Raw genomic sequence first — 17,308 nt, forward strand, 5'->3', positions numbered from 1 at the left:
TCATTAATATTTTTCTCTTTTACTTTGACTAATTTCCTGTTGATACAAATATGAAAATGTAAATAACACAATAAATAATTCTTCTTTTTTCACAACTTAATTAAGGGGGCACAGGGATCTCCCGGGCCAAAAGGCGATAAGGTGAGCTTTCGTCATTTGGTTTATCGATTTTCCTGCAGTCTAACCAGTCTGACAGTGACTGCTATGATAAAATGTGTGTTGCAGGGAGAGAAAGGGATAGGACTTGCAGGTCCTCCTGGTCGGATTGGGCCTCCAGGTTTAAAGGTGAGTAATAGCACACATTGCAGCAAAAGATGATCTATATTTTTATCTTTCCAATCAGATTGCAGGCTGTATCAGGCGCACCTCACTTGAGGGTGAAAATGTCACTGCGTTTTAGGGGGATCCAGGGATGCCTGGTCCAGCTGGTCCTCCAGGTCCTGCAGGGAAAACAGGAGACAGTGGGCCACCTGGTGTGAGAGGAGAAAATGGACAACCAGGACCTCCTGGACCCCCGGGAGAGAGGGTTGGTTCATCCACTAAGAGAATTATTATTATTATTATTATTATTATTATTATTAATTTAACCTTTACATCTTTGTCTGTGTTTTCACTCTCAGGGTCTCCAAGGCTTTGCTGGCCGTGCAGGAAATGTTGGTCCCCCTGGTCCTCCTGGACCTCCTGGATTGGCAGTAAGTTCCTGTTTTTTTTATTTACAAAGTACCTTCTCCTGAGAGCTTCCAGTTTAGGCTTGACTGTTAATTGTACTTTACCTGTTTTTAGCTGGATCACCTTTTTGTTGGGTTAAATTGATCTCAAAATCAAGAATAGATCTGATTTAGATGGGGGAAGATGCCATAACAGACAAGAAGAAATTGAATATGGATTTATATGATCAATAATATGTTTTCTAGGGATCTCCTGGTACTAACGGGGTCAAAGGAGACAAGGTGATTCTCTCACATGCAGTATTTTATTTTCCAGCAGCTTAAATGTGTATAGATTTTTTTTTGAATTCATATATTTTCTGTTGCCAGGGGGAAACTGGTGTTGGCGTTCCCGGTGCGAGAGGTGAAAGAGGAGATCCAGGGCCCAGAGTAAGACACAGTGGCTGCGTTACTGATTTGTTAACTTCTCTCCTAAAATATATGAAATTAAGAATTGTGTATTTCTGCTCATCTTGTGTCTGTCGTGTCCTAGGGCGAGGAGGGTCGAGCTGGATTGGATGGGGAGAGAGGATCATCCGTAAATATCCAGTTTTTCCTTTATTCAGGAGCAGACAGAGCCTGTCCACCAAAGATCTCAATTTTCTTTTTAAACCAAAGGACGATCTGTTTTGAGCTGTGAAGCAAAGAACACAAGCAAAGTCTTATTGTTATTATAGAAAAGCTGCCCTTCACAAGGTCACAGTGCATTTCCTGGACTGTAAATTATTCAGTCAGTCGGTCTTTGGCTTTTCAGTGCATTGCAGTTAGAAAGCGCGATCAGCAGGAATCTATTCTACCGATGCTCACTGTTTAATTAAACCGTGCACCCTACAGAGTTGTGACATTACATCATTAATGCAATTTGATGGGGCAGAAGCATCCACAGTCATTTTTCATTATAAAGCTGTTTGTAATGTGTTTGTGTGTCTTTTGTGTTCATTAGGGTCCTCCAGGGAATCGTGGGGCTCGGGGAGAGAAGGTAAATACCACTGGTCCTCTTTTTTTTTTTTTTTCTGTCATCATCCTAGCTACTTCCCCTGAGCTTTCTGCTCATGTAAAGTAGTGAATTAAATTGACACGCTTGAATGCAATGCCTTTTCAGGGAGACAGCGGGCCGCAAGGTGACAAAGGAGAGAAGGTGTGTACATTTTAATATCTAATAAGCAGTACCACTGCTCACTCTCTCACTCTGTTGATTGTCTATTTGTGTATATTTGTAAAGGCGGCAGAGACAGTGAATGGATAAAGGACTAAATAAGTCATGTCTCAGATGTGGCTGTTACTAAAAAGAACTCTTACAACAGATTTGGCTCCTTGAGAGCAGGAGGAATGTATAAATACATACAATGGTAATGACCTGTGATATTACAGGATGCATAGTGAAAGAAGGGACAAAAGGATAAAGCGTTGTGTGTTTGGCTTGGGGCTTATAGCGGATTCTTACAGATGTAGTATCACTTACAGGGGGACACTGTGCTGGTGGGAGGACCTCCTGGAGAAAAGGGCAACAAAGGAGAAACAGTCAGTGAACAACAAATGCATGACACCATTTACTGTGGCTAAATATTGACTTTAGTTGTGCTAGCGTAATATTTTTTAAAAAAAAAACTTATTCTGAATTTTACTGTTGTTGCTTTTAGGGTGACAGAGGACCCAAAGGTATACAAGGAGAAAAGGGGGTAAAAGGTCAAGAAGGTCCACCAGGAGAAGTGGTAAGATGAATTAATTAACTGTTTGGTTTGAATAATGTCAGAAAAGCAGCCCATCAATTAAGGTTGTTGTCAGTTAAGATAAATAATTTACGGCGACTAGATGAAAGGAACTGCTGCATTTCAGAAACTGAAACTATAGACTGTAAATAATAGATATGGACTTGCTTGGCAGAAGTTGTGTGAACATCATCTTGTGCCTTATTTGTGGCAATATTTAAAGTTATCAGCCAGCACTAGAAATATATTTAGAAAGCTGCATCAATGTCACACACAGAGATACCCGAGATTGATAACATACAAATACAACTACAACTAGAGTAGTGGTTTACACTTTCGCGACCTTTGTTTCTCAGGGAGGAGAAAGAAATCCGTTTGGGATTGTGTCAGGAAGGGCATCCGTTGTTAAATGAAAAACAATCTGCCAAATCAAACATGTGGCGCAACCTGCTGTGGCGAACCCTCGTGAATAAGGGGGCATTAAAACTTCACAGCAGTGACTCGTCTTGGGTGTTGTGTAAAAATATCTGCACTGTTATCCATAATGTTTGTCAAATATTTGTCTAAAAATGCACAAAAAAAATATCTAAGGTAACGTGTTAAACCCACTGGCACTATCTGGCCAAACCTTGTAATGAACATATTTTACCATGATGGAGGAGTAGTTTTAATCGATCTAATCTTTTTTTCCTTATTTTTAATTAATTGGACAGTTTGATTGTGATTGACTTGCTTTTAGAAGCAGTCTTAAGTGGCCATTTGGGGGTACAGCAGTGTTGAGTATGTCTGCCTATATGTTGTCTACTTAATTATATTTTTTAGGCCTGTTTGGCTACATTCAGCAAATATTTGGCATTTTTGGTTGATAATGCCAGATTTTTGTATTAACTATTTTTTTGTTAACAATGTTTCAGCATTAAAGAATTTTTAGTGCATTTTTATTGTGTTTACTCTAAAGAACTGATCCATAATGCAAAATCATTGATGAAGTGTATGTGTTGGCCATGCAGGCTTAGACATTGATTTGGGATTTAACAGGAATCAATTCCAACCTTAAAATGATTTAAATATTATGATATTAACACAGAAAAAAATCAAAATCAAAATGCTACTATATTGATCTGTAAGAAGATCAATATCTATATTTATGTGCATGTGTCTACTTAACATTAGGGTTTGAGAGGAGAACCTGGAGAACGAGGATCTACCGGTTTCCCAGGTGCCAGAGGACCTGGTGGGCAGAAGGCAAGCAACGCCGCTCATGGATGATGATTGTGTAGTAATTTCACTGCTGTAATTACTGTTTTGTCTCTGCAGGGAGAAGCAGGCCAACCTGGAGTACCTGGTGAATCGGTCGGTGTTTAGCTTCCATCACACTGCAGCTTCTTTATTACCTGTGTGTAGATTTGTCATCAGTTAAAAAAAGCAGAGGTGATTTGTGGTTTTTTTGTGACTTTTAGGGATTACTGGGAAAAGATGGACTGCCAGGGCGTAAGGGTGAACAGGGAGAGACTGGTAACATGGGAATAAGAGGAGTTAAGGTATTTTCAGTGTGTGTGTGTGTGTGTGTGTGTGTGTGTGTGTGTGTGTGTGTGTGTGTGTGTTGAGCTGGTGCTCATTCATTCTTTGTGTTTTTATCCCTTCAGTGTTTTTCAGGGATGGGTGATGACAGGCATAACTGAATAACAGCATAAAATTGATGCAATTGCAGAGGATTAGTGCAAATTGTGTCACACATATAGATACTTTCAACTTCTATTATGATGATTGATAGCAGAAAATTGATGTTTTACTCAACCTGGTGGACTCAATTCCCATTTCTATTTTACTTACTTCATGGATTTAAATTCAATTTGAAACAAAGATCAAAGTGGGAGATGACACAGGGATGTGAAGGCATGCTATGCTTTTCTTTTATTATAACCTTTATTAAAATGGCTTCAAGAGAAGCATGAAGACAGCAGGTGAAATACATACAAAAGATGCAAATCAAACACATTCACTCAAGGAAACGAATCGATTTGAGGTGCTTTTAATTTCTTTATATTCTGTTTCCCAGGATCCAGCTTTTCTTGCCCTATTTTAAAGTGGTATGGAGCAATAATTCTTTAGGCTTTTAAAGGGGCTTTTAAAAGTTTTTGGGGGGCATTGGGGGCTTTTTCACTAATTTTCTGTCCAGTCCTTGTACCTTACCAATTCAAAGGCATGTTTTTTTGTTTTGTTTGTTTGTTGAGCTACTTAACACTGACCTATAAATCATTCAAGCCTAAAAAGAGCACCAGCGCCAAAGCTGTCTACACATCACAGACAATTTATCAAAGAACCAATTTTAAATTTTAAGTTAAATTGAATTAAATGTAATTCATTTAATTTTAAAGACCCGACAAACAGTCTGAGAGATGCATATGGCCCTTCAGCCTATCCATCTGCTGTTCACTGAAGCCTCTTCAGACATGGTCTCATGTGGAAGGATGGCTGTCTAGAAGCCATTCTTAAGGAGGGGAAACAGACTGAGGTATGCCAGATTACACAAGAACTGCACTGAAAATCAGTGATGAGAGGTCTTATGGAGTAAGGAATCCAAATTTGATATTTTTTGCTCCAAATTGTCAGTATGCACCGAGGAAGTCAGGATAGGTACAGCAACAAGTGCCCAAAGCCATACATTAAACATGAATATACAGAGTATACTTAACTGACCTAAGTCACAAGCTCATGATCGTGAAGTGTGAATGTTGGTTTCTCCGTGACGTCCCCCCTCATTTGTGACTTGTGGTTTCAAAAGACTATTTTGGTGATGGTGAAAACGGTAAGCTGGATGTCAACAATAACAACAGGAGACATTTAGAAATGGAGATCACCCGAGTTCTCCATATGCATCTGTAGAAATCAAATCGAAATCAGAGTCATACATGCTGATTTACGGGAGTCCGAGACATTAACTGCAGTTCTCAGAATGCGCTGCAGTTGTTTGGTCACATTTGCTTTTACATACTTTTACATTTTTATCTGAATACCCGTTGCAAGGAGAAAAAAGAAAAAGCACAAAGGTCTGCATCATATCTGTTTTTGTAGGAAATATGCTGCACAAAGTGCTTGTTCGTGTGCACAGTGAGTGCTCGGTAAATGAACGGTGTGAGTGGATGGGCTTTCTGCCTTGCTGGTTTTTGCACTTTGTGGCTCACAAAAGATCTTTATGTCTGTCAGTGAAAAACTTTTGTGTTTCCAGGGTGACCGAGGACCCAAGGGAATTTGTGGAGGCGATGGACCCAAGGGAGAAAAGGTGAGTTTGTGAGGCAGAGAAACGGGAAATGGTAGAAAGAAGAGAAATAAAGATGTAAAGATGAACGGAGGAGTTGTTTAGTTATACTTAATAATTCTGAAGCTTTGTGTTTTCTTTTTGTTTTTTAAATAATGAGTTAACCAAATACATCATGTTAATATTAGTTAAAAGCTGATGGTACTTAAAGCTGCTTGGTGGTTACTCTGCTGCTGTGACGTGGTTACATGTTACATTTCTTTAGGTTAGGTTGCACTTTGTATTTATGGTGTGGAGCATAATGGCTGTGTGCGATTTTCAGGGAAATTCTGGTGCCAATGGAAGATCAGGCCTACCAGGGAGAAAGGGTGAACAGGTATGCCTAATATTTGAAGAAATAAGTCATTGTGTGGTGTGTGGATGTCTTTGTGTCCTTTGTTAAGAGTGGTCATCATCATTTGTTTTGTAGGGGGACATCGGACCTTCTGGGGCCCCGGGGATCCCTGGAAAAGAGGGACTAGTTGGTCCCAAGGTTTGTGCTCTTCACATACTCAAGTTCCATATTCATATCCATATTCCAGTGCAAATGCACAGTGTAGTCATTTTTCTTTGTGGATGTAGGGTGACCGTGGTTTTGATGGGATTGCAGGACCCAAAGGAGCTCAGGGAGAGAAAGGTGAAAGGGTGAGTTTCTCACATTAAACATACAAATCTAAAATTAGAGTACTCCCTTTAGCCATGTGATGTACCTAATCTACAGATTCTGCGCCACTGTTCATCCTCACAACAACAGAAACATAAAAATAACAGTCTCTGTGTTTGACGTAGGGTTTACCTGGTGTACCTGGTCCTCCAGGTCCCAGAGGGGCGGATGGAAGCCCCGGCTTGACCGGCCCACAAGGGCCAGCTGGTGCTAAGGGCCCCGAGGGGCTCCAGGGACAAAAGGTGACTATTCTTTCTTTGGCTTCATGATTTCTATTTCCACACTTTGGCCACATGTTTTATGAACGAGGATGTAGGACTGTGATATTAGTATGGTGTTTTTTTTAAATTATTTATATCACAGTTCATTTTTACGTCATTAAGTGTGACTGTGCAGAATTTTCAGTAGAAACAAAAATGTGTATAACAGAAGAAAGAATAGACGAACGTATCACTTATGTCACTGTTTGCAAAAAATAGCTGCACCCAAGCGTCTCGAGTAATGTGGTGCCAACAAAGATGAAAGATGATGACAGTTTTGTCATAAAAATATGATGCAAGCTTTATATATAGAGAACACTTTCTTTTTGTCTTTCTCTTTCATTGTGTTTAGTTTTTTTCTTACTTTTTCTTCTTTACTTGACACATTTTTTTGTTTCTGTGTATTGCTTCATGATGATTGACAGCTTGATGAGCCCTGTACTTGACTGGTTTGTCTGCTTTATTATCAAGGAAAAAAAAAAGAAAAGCTGTTGACAATGGAGCAAAACCAAATGTTGCTGATAGAGGCTTTTTTTTTTTTCCCAAACTGAGACACTCTTGTCTAGGCCTGTCGTGTTATTTTCCTGTATATCAACACACTAATGTTCGTCTTGCTTCTTGTCCGGAGACACAGTAGAGATAGAATATCAGCAAGAACCACTCGGAGACATCAAACCTCCACCAAGGCAGCTCAGTTTCTAGCTGTCATTATGTAGGATTAGGTCATTAATAAAAAGAAAAAATACATTTTATAAATGTTTGACCTTATTTGACCTTGAACATGTCAGAGGTGCAAAGTATTTAGGAATCGCGTGGGTGAGGGTGGCTGTAGCTCAGGAGGTAGAGCAGGTCACCTACTACACCTCGATCCCAGGCTCCTCCAGTCTGCATGCCAAGTGTCCTTGGGCAAGATACTAACCCCAAGTTGCTTTCCGATGCATCCATCGAAGTATGAATGTGTGTGAGTGTAGTTAGAAAGCACTCAGTATAGAGGTAGTGCTTGTGAGAATGGGTGTGACTGGGTAAATGTGGTGTTTTGAGTACTCTGGGAGAGTAGAAAAGCGCTATATAAGAATCAGTCCACTTACCATCGTGTCCTAAATCCCTGAATGTTGTCAGTAGAAACAGTGGTAGTAAGAAACATAGTTATAAATAGGTCTGTAGAGCAAACTATTGGCATTGAAGCAGAGGTCAAAGCTCAAATGTGACTTGACATTTTAGATCTTTACATGGTAGTTTCTATATGTTGACCTTACACACCACACACTAAGAATCATAGAATAAATGAATCATACAATAAATCCTTAAGCTGACCTTGAAGACCTTGGTAGATGTAAGCCAAATTTTAATGGATTGTTAACATGACCTCCACATACCTGCAAAGTTTTATTAGAATCCAAGCTGTCACATTTATAGTTAGATTGAGGACACTCAAAGAGGCATGCAAATGCTACCAAAAATGTACCCTTCTTGGCTGAGGTAATGACAGCTTTTACTGATAAAAACTAGACAAGCAGATGCCGTTTGTTTATCATGTGGGCAATGGACAAGGTAGTTAGGTGAATGCTTTCCACTGTGGATGTACTTTATATTAATGTTGTTTTGCGTGTGCGTCAGGGGGAGAGAGGTCCAATTGGCCCTGCCACAGTTGGTCCGCGTGGTATCCCAGGAATCCCGGGAGAGCGAGGAGAGCCGGTCAGTTGTCAAACATGTCTCCGTCTGTTTCTTGATTGTGCTGTTGGCCTCCATTTTTGATGTTCCCTACAGAAGAATGCTGCAATAAATGTTGTCATTCCTCATTCAAATCATTCTTCAAGAGTTCAGTATGTTTGGATTTGAACTCACTCTTTCTAGGAATTGGTCACCAACAAAATCCACCTTATAACACCTTATTATAAGCATCACATTTGTGTTTCCTGACAGTAACGTGTAATTGTTATCCACAAAAGTTGAATTAAACATGATACATTATAATGCCTGGCAACCACCTAGCAATTTTATTTTAGCTTTTATGCAGCTAAAACACTTTATGAAAGCATCCCATCATTTCAAGTTCATGACAATAACATCTCATTTATATGCACAAAAGTTGAATTATGCATGCCTAGCAAACACATTGAAACAGGCTAAAATGAGCCATTTTAATCATATAAACATCTTCAGCTTCTTCTTTTCTTTTTTACTTTTCTAAATGTGATTAGCTATATTACTTTGCAAGCAGCATAAAGTAAACACTGCTGAACAAACAGTTTTGTAGAATTGGCATATATTAGTTATCACTAATTATTAGAGGTTCCCAAGAAATACTAGTCCTGTGTATTAAGAGCTTAAGTCACTATTGTTGATTTAACCTTCCACTTTGACTGTGAAGTTCTTTCATGTGTAGCACCTGGTCTCACTTTAATGAATTAATGCGCTGCAAGCCTCTCTGTGGGTCGTATAAGTCCTAATACCTGTCCATGTTGCAGGGAGACATGGGCCCAGATGGAGCCAAGGGAGACAGAGGAGAGGCAGGCATGACGGTCAGTGCTTGATCCTTACCGCAGGGGCGTAATCCGAAGACATCAAACGATACACATGCACGCACGCACACACACACAGTTTTACTTGGAGTGGATACCGGGGTTGTCTTTGCTAAGCGTGTTTTGCCCTGTTTCTTTCTTATTTTGGGTTCAGGAGGAAGAGATCAGAGAGTATGTTCGCTCAGAGATGAGTCAGCACTGTGGTGAGTCTTACATGCACTCCCTTTGCTAATTTATATCAGCGTTGTCCTCAAGTCGAACTTCAGATGTTAATCACAGCACATGAGTCACAGCCATGGCTAAACTTTGAGGAAATATAATTCCATCAGAGCGGTTGGAAACCGTAGTGACCGTACTTGACTGTTTAAACTGACCTTTATTATTCCCCTCTCTTTGTGCTTCCTTCCTGTCCATCTGTCTGATGCTCAGCGTGCGGAGGTGAGTGAGCCATTCAACTGCAACAGAAAAAAAAGCTGACAGAAGGACTATGATTTAGCATGAGTCACAGTAATATAGTGTAACACATATGTCACTATAGATAGATGGTGACATGGTATCTTTCTTTCTACATAGCACTTTAATTCTTATTGTTTGCACTGAAGCACCGCAGCAATTTCCTAATGTTGTAAACCTCAACATCTGGCAATAAACCCCATTCTGATTCTGATTCTGATTCTGATCTGCTAAAGACAAAAAGTACATTTTGTCTTGTTTAGCACCTCAACTGCATTCGTTCTGAATAAGTGGGCTGCATGAAGGTTTAGACTATATCTTGTTTCCATGTGCATTACCTCTTTTCCTTTCTTTCACTTCCCTACAATGCAGTGAGTGAACAACATTAGCTAAAATAAGGATAAAAAACAAAATATGCTGGCAACATTAGCAAGGAAGCATACACATACTCAAATATACAGTATAAATGGTGTGTTCTCAGGTGCAGCAGATAGTAGGTCCACATTTTTGGTGTTTTTGGTGATATGCTGTGTTTGATTTTCTACAAACGTGACAATGTGTATTATGGCCAACATCGGCGATTTTTTTCTGTTTTTACGTATGTGGTTTGTTCAGGTTTAGCTTAGCTGCCATGCTTGACCCTGGGGTGAATTTGCTTATAGGAAAATGGTGGCATTGTGTTAAAACACATCTGAAAGCTCCAGACGTCAAAATGTACGCCTTCATAGATGTGGTCACACTTACTGATGATCAGTTACAACAGTGCATTTGATTATCAGCACCTTGCTGCTACTTATCCAGTAATGATGCATTTACTTTATCAGAGGACTGAAAACTTTCTTTTTGACTCTTTACATCTACTTCCAAATTCACCCAGCTGCCTCTCCCTTCTGTCATGTCATCAATAAACAATGACTCAGTGTCCTTGGACCCTATTCGTGCTCATGCATCACCTTGCCTTTCTATTGTTGAGTTTTATAAATGGTTTGCAACTTCTGGTGAATCTATATTTTCTCCTGTGAAGACTTCTGTTTACGGTGATAACAATATCCCCATTTCTTGGAGAATATTCTTCAATTAACTAAATGTTGTGGCGATGTTTTTCTTCAACATAAATGAGACCCTGCACTTATCAATTACTATTATCTTGTGTGGCTATGCTTGGCTTTTAAATAGTCTAGCCCACTAGTATGTTCTTTTTGTCAGTATGCACCAAGCTATTTATTCTGAGACTCCTAACAGTGGCTGGATGATTGATTTACTTTGTTTTTGCAAGCATGCCCTTTTTTATTTGCATTGGGAGCTATTTGGTGCATTGTGGCCACTGCTGCCTAATGTAAATGCCACACTTGCAATCATTTCCAGACCTTTTCCTGCATAAAAATAGGAAGAAATAATGAAGAAATGGTTCAGACCTGGTCATGAAACTCTTTTTAACATTTGAATTTTGTTCTCCAAGTGTAATTGGAGATCTTGAGTCTCTGATAATAGGATACAAAATAAGATAATGTATAAAAATTGGTGGAATTTGGTCATTGCAGAAATCGGTGCACTATTTTTTTTCAGTCCCTCGGAAAAAAAATACTAGAAGTCTGCACCTTAAGCCACCGTGAGCAACAAGGTGTTTACTGAAGTTTTTTTTTTAACAGATGATGGTATAAATAATATCAGTGGTTTTCACGAAATAATTTTACTGAAAGTTTGTTCAGCTTCTTCAGATAAATCTTGAAAAAATCTTTCATTTTTGTCCTGTTTGGGGATTTTTAATACCTGATTTATTATATTTCTGTAAAAGTAAATAACATGGAATATGCTAAAGTAAATGAATCAAATCTGATGTGAACCGCCACTGATAAACTTTCCCAGAGTTTGCACTAATGTGTTTGTTGCTCAAGCTGTTAATCAATGCAAGACCACATCAGTGTTATGAAGCAGCACCCGCATGAGATAAGTGTTGGTGAGGCAGGCTGTTAATAAATACAGTATGCAAGTTTGAGGCCAACACAAAATTTACCTCATGTTTAGCTGATGTATTATTATCTAAGAAATAGCTGCATGTTTAATATTGAACAACTCTGTAATAGTTTTAGTTTACAGTCACTTTTGACTGGAGTGACACAAGTCTTTATAGCACTGACTTGAGTCCTTAAAGGATTAAAACCCGTTTTGTGAGCTTTTCCTACAGTGACAAAGTCTTGCAAAAACTCAATGAATCCTTTAAGCTGGTGTCTGTGTTGGAATGGTGGAATGATTTTTTTGGTACTTTGGGGTTGTTGTTGGCTTATGTTTTACTACCAGAATGTTCTGTCCTCTCTTTTTTTTTCACCATTTTGCTTTTTCAACTCCCCTTTTCTCCCTTGTGTAACATTTTCCCTGTCCCTCCTGCTTTCTGAATTCTGCCTGTGCCTGTCTCGGTGTCCCTGTCCTATCTGGCTCTCCCAGGTTCAGGTCCGAACATTCGGTACCCGCCAGTCAGGGCTCTGCCTACACCAGAGCAACAATTGGCGCTGAAGGGTGAGGAGGGTGAGTGTTTCCTTCCAGTCTGTCCATGTATCTGTCCTAACAAGCACATTTAACTGGTCGTCCTTTATTTGGAGAACTCTGAGCATTTGGGTGGTTTTCTCATCAAGAAAACAGAGAACTCCATTTCTGTTCTACCGACAAAATAATATATACGTCTGATTACATAAAGAAAAATACACTGGTAGAGTATGGGCCTTGTTTTACTGAGGTCAGTTATTTTCAGGCCTCGTTCAGTCCAAAAAATTAGAGGTTGTCATTGATGTCTCTGATGATCCTGCCTGATGCTGCTCTTCTTTCAGGCCGTGAACTGCACATGGTGGTAAATACCAATGACCCAGACTACGAGCATGTCTACTCCGTCGAATCCTATGACGACCCCTTGGAGGAGATGCTCTACTTCACGTCTCCCTCGGCCAACCAGAGTGATGGTAATTTCTGTTTTACACTATTTCCAGTGTTTTCCTGAAGTAACATGCTTTAGTATCGCAGACATGGGTGAAGAGAGAACAGTATCCTTCAACTTCTCAGCTTCAGCAATAAATTAACATTTTTGGCCATCATGACTGAATATAACCACATTATATAATGGAGTGATGGTGTGTCAGCTGATAGCTTTCTATGCAATCACTTGGCAAACCTCATAGAGAGCACAGTGATTAAACTGCATCTATTCTGCCTAAAGTTGCTCCTGCAAACCAATTGGAAACCCATCTCACCAACTCATGCTATGTCTGAATTAATCAGTGTCATAGTCTGTTTTTTAAGCCTCCATTACACCATAGTAAAAACAGGATGGCAGTCTCTCCGTGACTAGGAAAAGTCAGTGGTTGCCAAATGATTTCACTGAATTCTTTTGTTGTTGGTGACCGATTGCAAGTAATTGTGGCAACCAGTTTAGATTGCAGGAGAATTGCACAGGTCACCTCACTGGAGGCGACGTGTTTTCAAAAGTTTTGTCAAACAATAGCGGCCTAACTCAGACTTACTGCAACCTCTCACAGACAGATAGGTGAAGGTTTGCAAATACTCACTGTCTAATTCTTGAAAGCAGACATACTGCCAGTGTGTGGCTGGAAATCTTGAAACTGTTGGAAGAGTTGCCTCCAAAAGTGAGATCTTCTGCTTTTTATTTCAACTTGGAGGATTGCAGTTATGCACTAGGGCACCTGTGTGTCATGTCCCGTAGTTAGAAACCCTTGCTACTAAGGGTGTCTTTAAATTTCTTGTCTTAATGTAATTGATACTGAACATTGACATTATCTTAAAGTTAAATGGCGCAGCAGATTAAATAGTGGCAACTGGTTACTTCTTGCATGTTAAACTGTTTTTGTTCTGTTTGAATTCATCACTTGTGTCTGAAGAGAAACCATGAGACTGAGAAAACTGTGCACATTAATTTAAGCTGTGATTTGATTCTGCACCATCATAACTGGTATAGAGATCCAGAATACGTCTTAATAAATACCTTTTAGGATGTATACTGCAAGACATTTACATCAGATTGCAACATGTTCGCAACTGTTTCCAGTTTATCACAGTTAATCACTGTAATATCAGACAAACATTTCATGTAATTGTCAATTTGACTCAAACTAGTAAAGATTAGTTAGACTAAAGCTGCAATCATAGTTCAGCAGTGGTAGCATTATCGCGGTCTGCTGGCAGTTCATGGATAACGGGTCTGCTGGCAGAGAGCATCCACTGTTGATGAAAGCAGTGTTCAAAGTATGTGGCACAGCTGGTTTGTGGGCTACTCTCACTTGTGCTGTTTTTGGTCCGTCAGAACAGTGAAGTTATAACATAGAAAACAAGTGTAACTCCGTCTTTTTATCATTTTACTGTCTTGACGCACAGACTTAGTCCCCATCTTTGAAGCAACCATTTCAAAAGCAAGGAGATCACAAATCGCTGGGCATAGTCGCTGTAATTTTGGTCTTCTGTTTTTCCAAGTGTGTAGTTAGGAAGCACTCGGTTTAGAGAAAGTGTGGGATTGGGAGAATGTGGCATGTTCTATAGAGCACTTTGAGTAATCCGGGAGACTAGAAAAGCGCTATATAAGAATCAGTCCATTTACTGTTTGAACAGGGTTTTGTCATGTTACTTTTGCATTGTTTTGCATGTTGCACATGTTGTTATTACATGGCTTGATTAAGGTACACATTAGGCTGACATCTGGGGCCAGAGCTGAAACTGTTCTGGGCCAGCACAGGGCCAGCAGTGTGTCTGCAACCGGCCCGTGGCTGCACACAAATTACACATGGCCCACATACTGCAAAGACTGACGGCCCTTTGGTGGCCCAGATCAGGTTTACCAGAGGTAGCCCACACATGGGCCAGCACAGGACCACCAGTGTGTCTGCAACTGGCCTTGTGCTGGCCCATGTGTGGGCCACATCTGGCAAACCAGATCTGGGCCACCAAAGGGCCGTCATTCTTTGCGGTATGTGGGCCATGTGTAAGCACATTGTGTGGGCCTGATCCAGGCCATACCAATTTTGCTATGAGGGGAGTAGCTGACATCATTGTGTAGCTGCATTGACAGTGCCATTTTGTCACAGTAGTTACTGTGAGGTACAGATCAGGTTATAGAGTTGGCATTCAGAAAGTTTTGGTCTACGACATATCTACAGTGCAGGAGATTAGCACAAAAGTATAAATCCCCTTTAAGGAACCCCTGATGCTGTGCTCCGCACCTTATGCTTCCACGCCACCAAATAAAAATGACCGCAGGGGGATTTAATAATCTTCATTTGACTATAGTGGCTGTCATTATACTTATGAAAAAGTCACTTTTAGTCAGTAACTATGACCCTGACTTTTGCCAAATGTATTATATGTGCTACACAATTTTCTGTTTCACGTGTTAAACCCAAAAAGGCATGCCAAATTTATGCTTTGAAGCCATAATTGAGTTTGTGCTGGTGAAGCAGCTTATCTTATGTGCCTGCTTTTCAATTTGTTTTTATTTCATCATAATGAGACTCTATTGCCCTTGAGTATTTATCACACAGCCTACTACAAGCCCACACCATCCAGAGCCTGTGACCTGTCATGTTGACAACATGGATTGTTCAGTCTTTGTCCCCCATTATCATTGTTACCATTGTGTTTAGAAATTTTCTGTTGACCTTGTCTGTGCTGTTTGCTGTGTTTCTTTGGTGTGTCTGTGTGTGCGTCGACAGGTGAGGTTGACAGAAAGAAATCTGAGAAAACAGTCAGAGTTGAACCTAACAAATCAGCAAGTGCTGACGATCAGGCAACAGCTGATGGTCAGGAAGCAGTCAAAGTTACACATCTGAAAGCAGTCAAGTCCAGAACAGTCAGGTCCAAGAGGAGAGTCAAAGGGGAAGGTAAACCAGCTCATTCGTCATCCTGTTTGGGGATTTATTCATCCTTACTACTGGCCATCTGGTGTCTGTCTCTCTGTGTATGTCTCTGGGTGCATTGGCTGCTCTGCTGTTGTCTGTTTTTAGTTTTTTTTAAGGGTGTCATACAGTATTATTTAAGACAAGCATGCATCCAACAAAATAAGGCAAAAACAAAGAAGTGTTAATATGTTGCTTTGGAAACAAGAAGTGTTGAAATAAATAGATTGGCTTGACAATCTCATGATCTTGTTTCCTGCTGCTTCTTATTCCCACTGATCCTGTTTGCCTGGGCTGCCTTGGTCTTGTTTTCTTTGTGTCTATATATGCACAAGTTTTACATGTATGCATGTGTTCTGCAGCTCCAGCAGACCCGTGCTTGCTGCCCATGGATGAGGGAAGCTGTGGAAAGTACACTATGCGCTGGTATTTTAACAGACAGGCTCAAGCCTGCAGGCCCTTCATCTACAGCGGCTGTGAAGGAAATGACAACCGTTTCCTTCACCTGGAGGAGTGTGAAGAGACCTGTCTTGGGGAGGCTGATGGTACAAATAGAAGCAAGACACAGACACACTAGTTTAAGTCCAGTATATAATGCAAGCAGGCTAACAGTTGATCTTTTGTGCAGGTTCTCCTCCCTTTAAGAGAGCGCGATGATTGTGGCCCACTTGTCCTCCGCCACAGGATGGTAGGCTTTTGTAGATCACTATGATGTCAAATGTCAGTGGTTTTATTTTTGTTTATTTATTGTTGTTTTGTTTTTTTAACCTAACCAAACTTTACCCTGCTAAAAAGGGAGACCTCAATGCCTCATAGGTCTGTTTTTTCTTTTGCTTGTTTACCTGACTTTAACACATCTCAGTTTAACGATTCCACCATACCACAGTATTGAGTGCAGTTCTTGTGGAACGCTGCTACAGTATTGATACTAAACTGCCAAACTCATTGTACAGTGGAATAACATCTTGCTGCTTAGGAAGGTTACCAATTTGGTGAAGCTCAGTATGTTTCAGTAACTTGCAGGTTGTTTGAGGGAGGCTGTTGTTTGCAGGTTGCAATCATTATTCATCATTTGCAAGATGCTTGCAGTTTCACTTATTACCTGAAAGAAATTGCTAAATATTTCACATTAAGTTAGTTTTTTTGTTTGTTTTGTTTTTTGTTCTGATTTTGAAATTTAACACCAGAAAAACAAACTGCAATCCTTTACAAGCTCTTTTCATAGAAACATAAGAGGACCAAAAATAGAGGATCGTTAACGGTAAACATATTGGCAAACATTGTGTCTCTCTCTCGCTATAATACAATGCTAAAAAGGCACAGTTCATTTCAAACTTAGAGAAAATACACAGGAATAAATGACGTTATTTCAGCAAAACAAAAACAAGGGGGAAAAAGCTATATGTAATTTTTCTTTGCAACGCTGAATGACTTTGTTTTAGACGACAGGACAAACAGCATCTGTTATGAACTTCACTCTAATGGTAACTACACAATGCTGTGTAATAAGGTGCAGGTGTACTTGTACTCTATTTCCATCTATGTACACACTGTTTAACTGGCTCTGTGCTATTTAGCAAAGAAGAAAAAGTTGACACCAGTGTAGGTTCTGGAAACAAAAGGCGTTACCTGCGCAAAGTAACAATATTTTTTGTGAACTGATTTAAAACACTAAAACCATGAACAGGTTGTAGTTAAAAAAAAAATGTCCTTAAAACCCTTAAAGCCTAAACTTTGAAATAATTGCCAAAATATTCAAAGTTTTTTGAAAATCCATCCATCCATTCTCTTCCGCTTATCCTTGTCA

At 39.9% G+C, this 17,308-nt stretch overlaps 1 protein-coding gene across 1 annotated transcript in view; it reads left to right on the top strand.

Annotated features, from left to right (window-relative positions):
- The window catches only part of col7a1 (collagen, type VII, alpha 1), a 62,371-nt gene that overhangs the window by 44,999 nt on the left and 64 nt on the right, over nt 1-17,308 (top strand). Inside the window, exons 93-120 of the mRNA XM_042225647.1 lie at nt 106-141; nt 226-285; nt 401-526; nt 621-692; nt 915-950; nt 1,038-1,097; nt 1,201-1,245; nt 1,651-1,686; nt 1,810-1,845; nt 2,172-2,228; nt 2,348-2,419; nt 3,590-3,661; nt 3,734-3,769; nt 3,877-3,957; nt 5,646-5,699; nt 5,998-6,051; nt 6,145-6,207; nt 6,297-6,359; nt 6,504-6,620; nt 8,256-8,333; nt 9,107-9,160; nt 9,315-9,363; nt 9,590-9,598; nt 12,056-12,136; nt 12,436-12,564; nt 15,319-15,486; nt 15,864-16,046; nt 16,130-17,308. The exon at nt 16,130-17,308 is cut by the window's right edge and continues 64 nt beyond it. Of these exons, the coding sequence (XP_042081581.1) occupies nt 106-141; nt 226-285; nt 401-526; nt 621-692; nt 915-950; nt 1,038-1,097; nt 1,201-1,245; nt 1,651-1,686; nt 1,810-1,845; nt 2,172-2,228; nt 2,348-2,419; nt 3,590-3,661; nt 3,734-3,769; nt 3,877-3,957; nt 5,646-5,699; nt 5,998-6,051; nt 6,145-6,207; nt 6,297-6,359; nt 6,504-6,620; nt 8,256-8,333; nt 9,107-9,160; nt 9,315-9,363; nt 9,590-9,598; nt 12,056-12,136; nt 12,436-12,564; nt 15,319-15,486; nt 15,864-16,046; nt 16,130-16,158 (1,956 nt within the window). The 3' untranslated portion in view covers nt 16,159-17,308. The remainder of the gene's footprint in view (nt 1-105; nt 142-225; nt 286-400; nt 527-620; nt 693-914; nt 951-1,037; nt 1,098-1,200; nt 1,246-1,650; nt 1,687-1,809; nt 1,846-2,171; nt 2,229-2,347; nt 2,420-3,589; nt 3,662-3,733; nt 3,770-3,876; nt 3,958-5,645; nt 5,700-5,997; nt 6,052-6,144; nt 6,208-6,296; nt 6,360-6,503; nt 6,621-8,255; nt 8,334-9,106; nt 9,161-9,314; nt 9,364-9,589; nt 9,599-12,055; nt 12,137-12,435; nt 12,565-15,318; nt 15,487-15,863; nt 16,047-16,129) is intronic.

Source organism: Haplochromis burtoni, unplaced genomic scaffold, assembly GCF_018398535.1.
Source record: "Haplochromis burtoni strain Fernald_Lab_line unplaced genomic scaffold, NCSU_Asbu1 Contig_177, whole genome shotgun sequence".
Lineage (NCBI taxonomy): Eukaryota > Metazoa > Chordata > Actinopteri > Cichliformes > Cichlidae > Haplochromis > Haplochromis burtoni.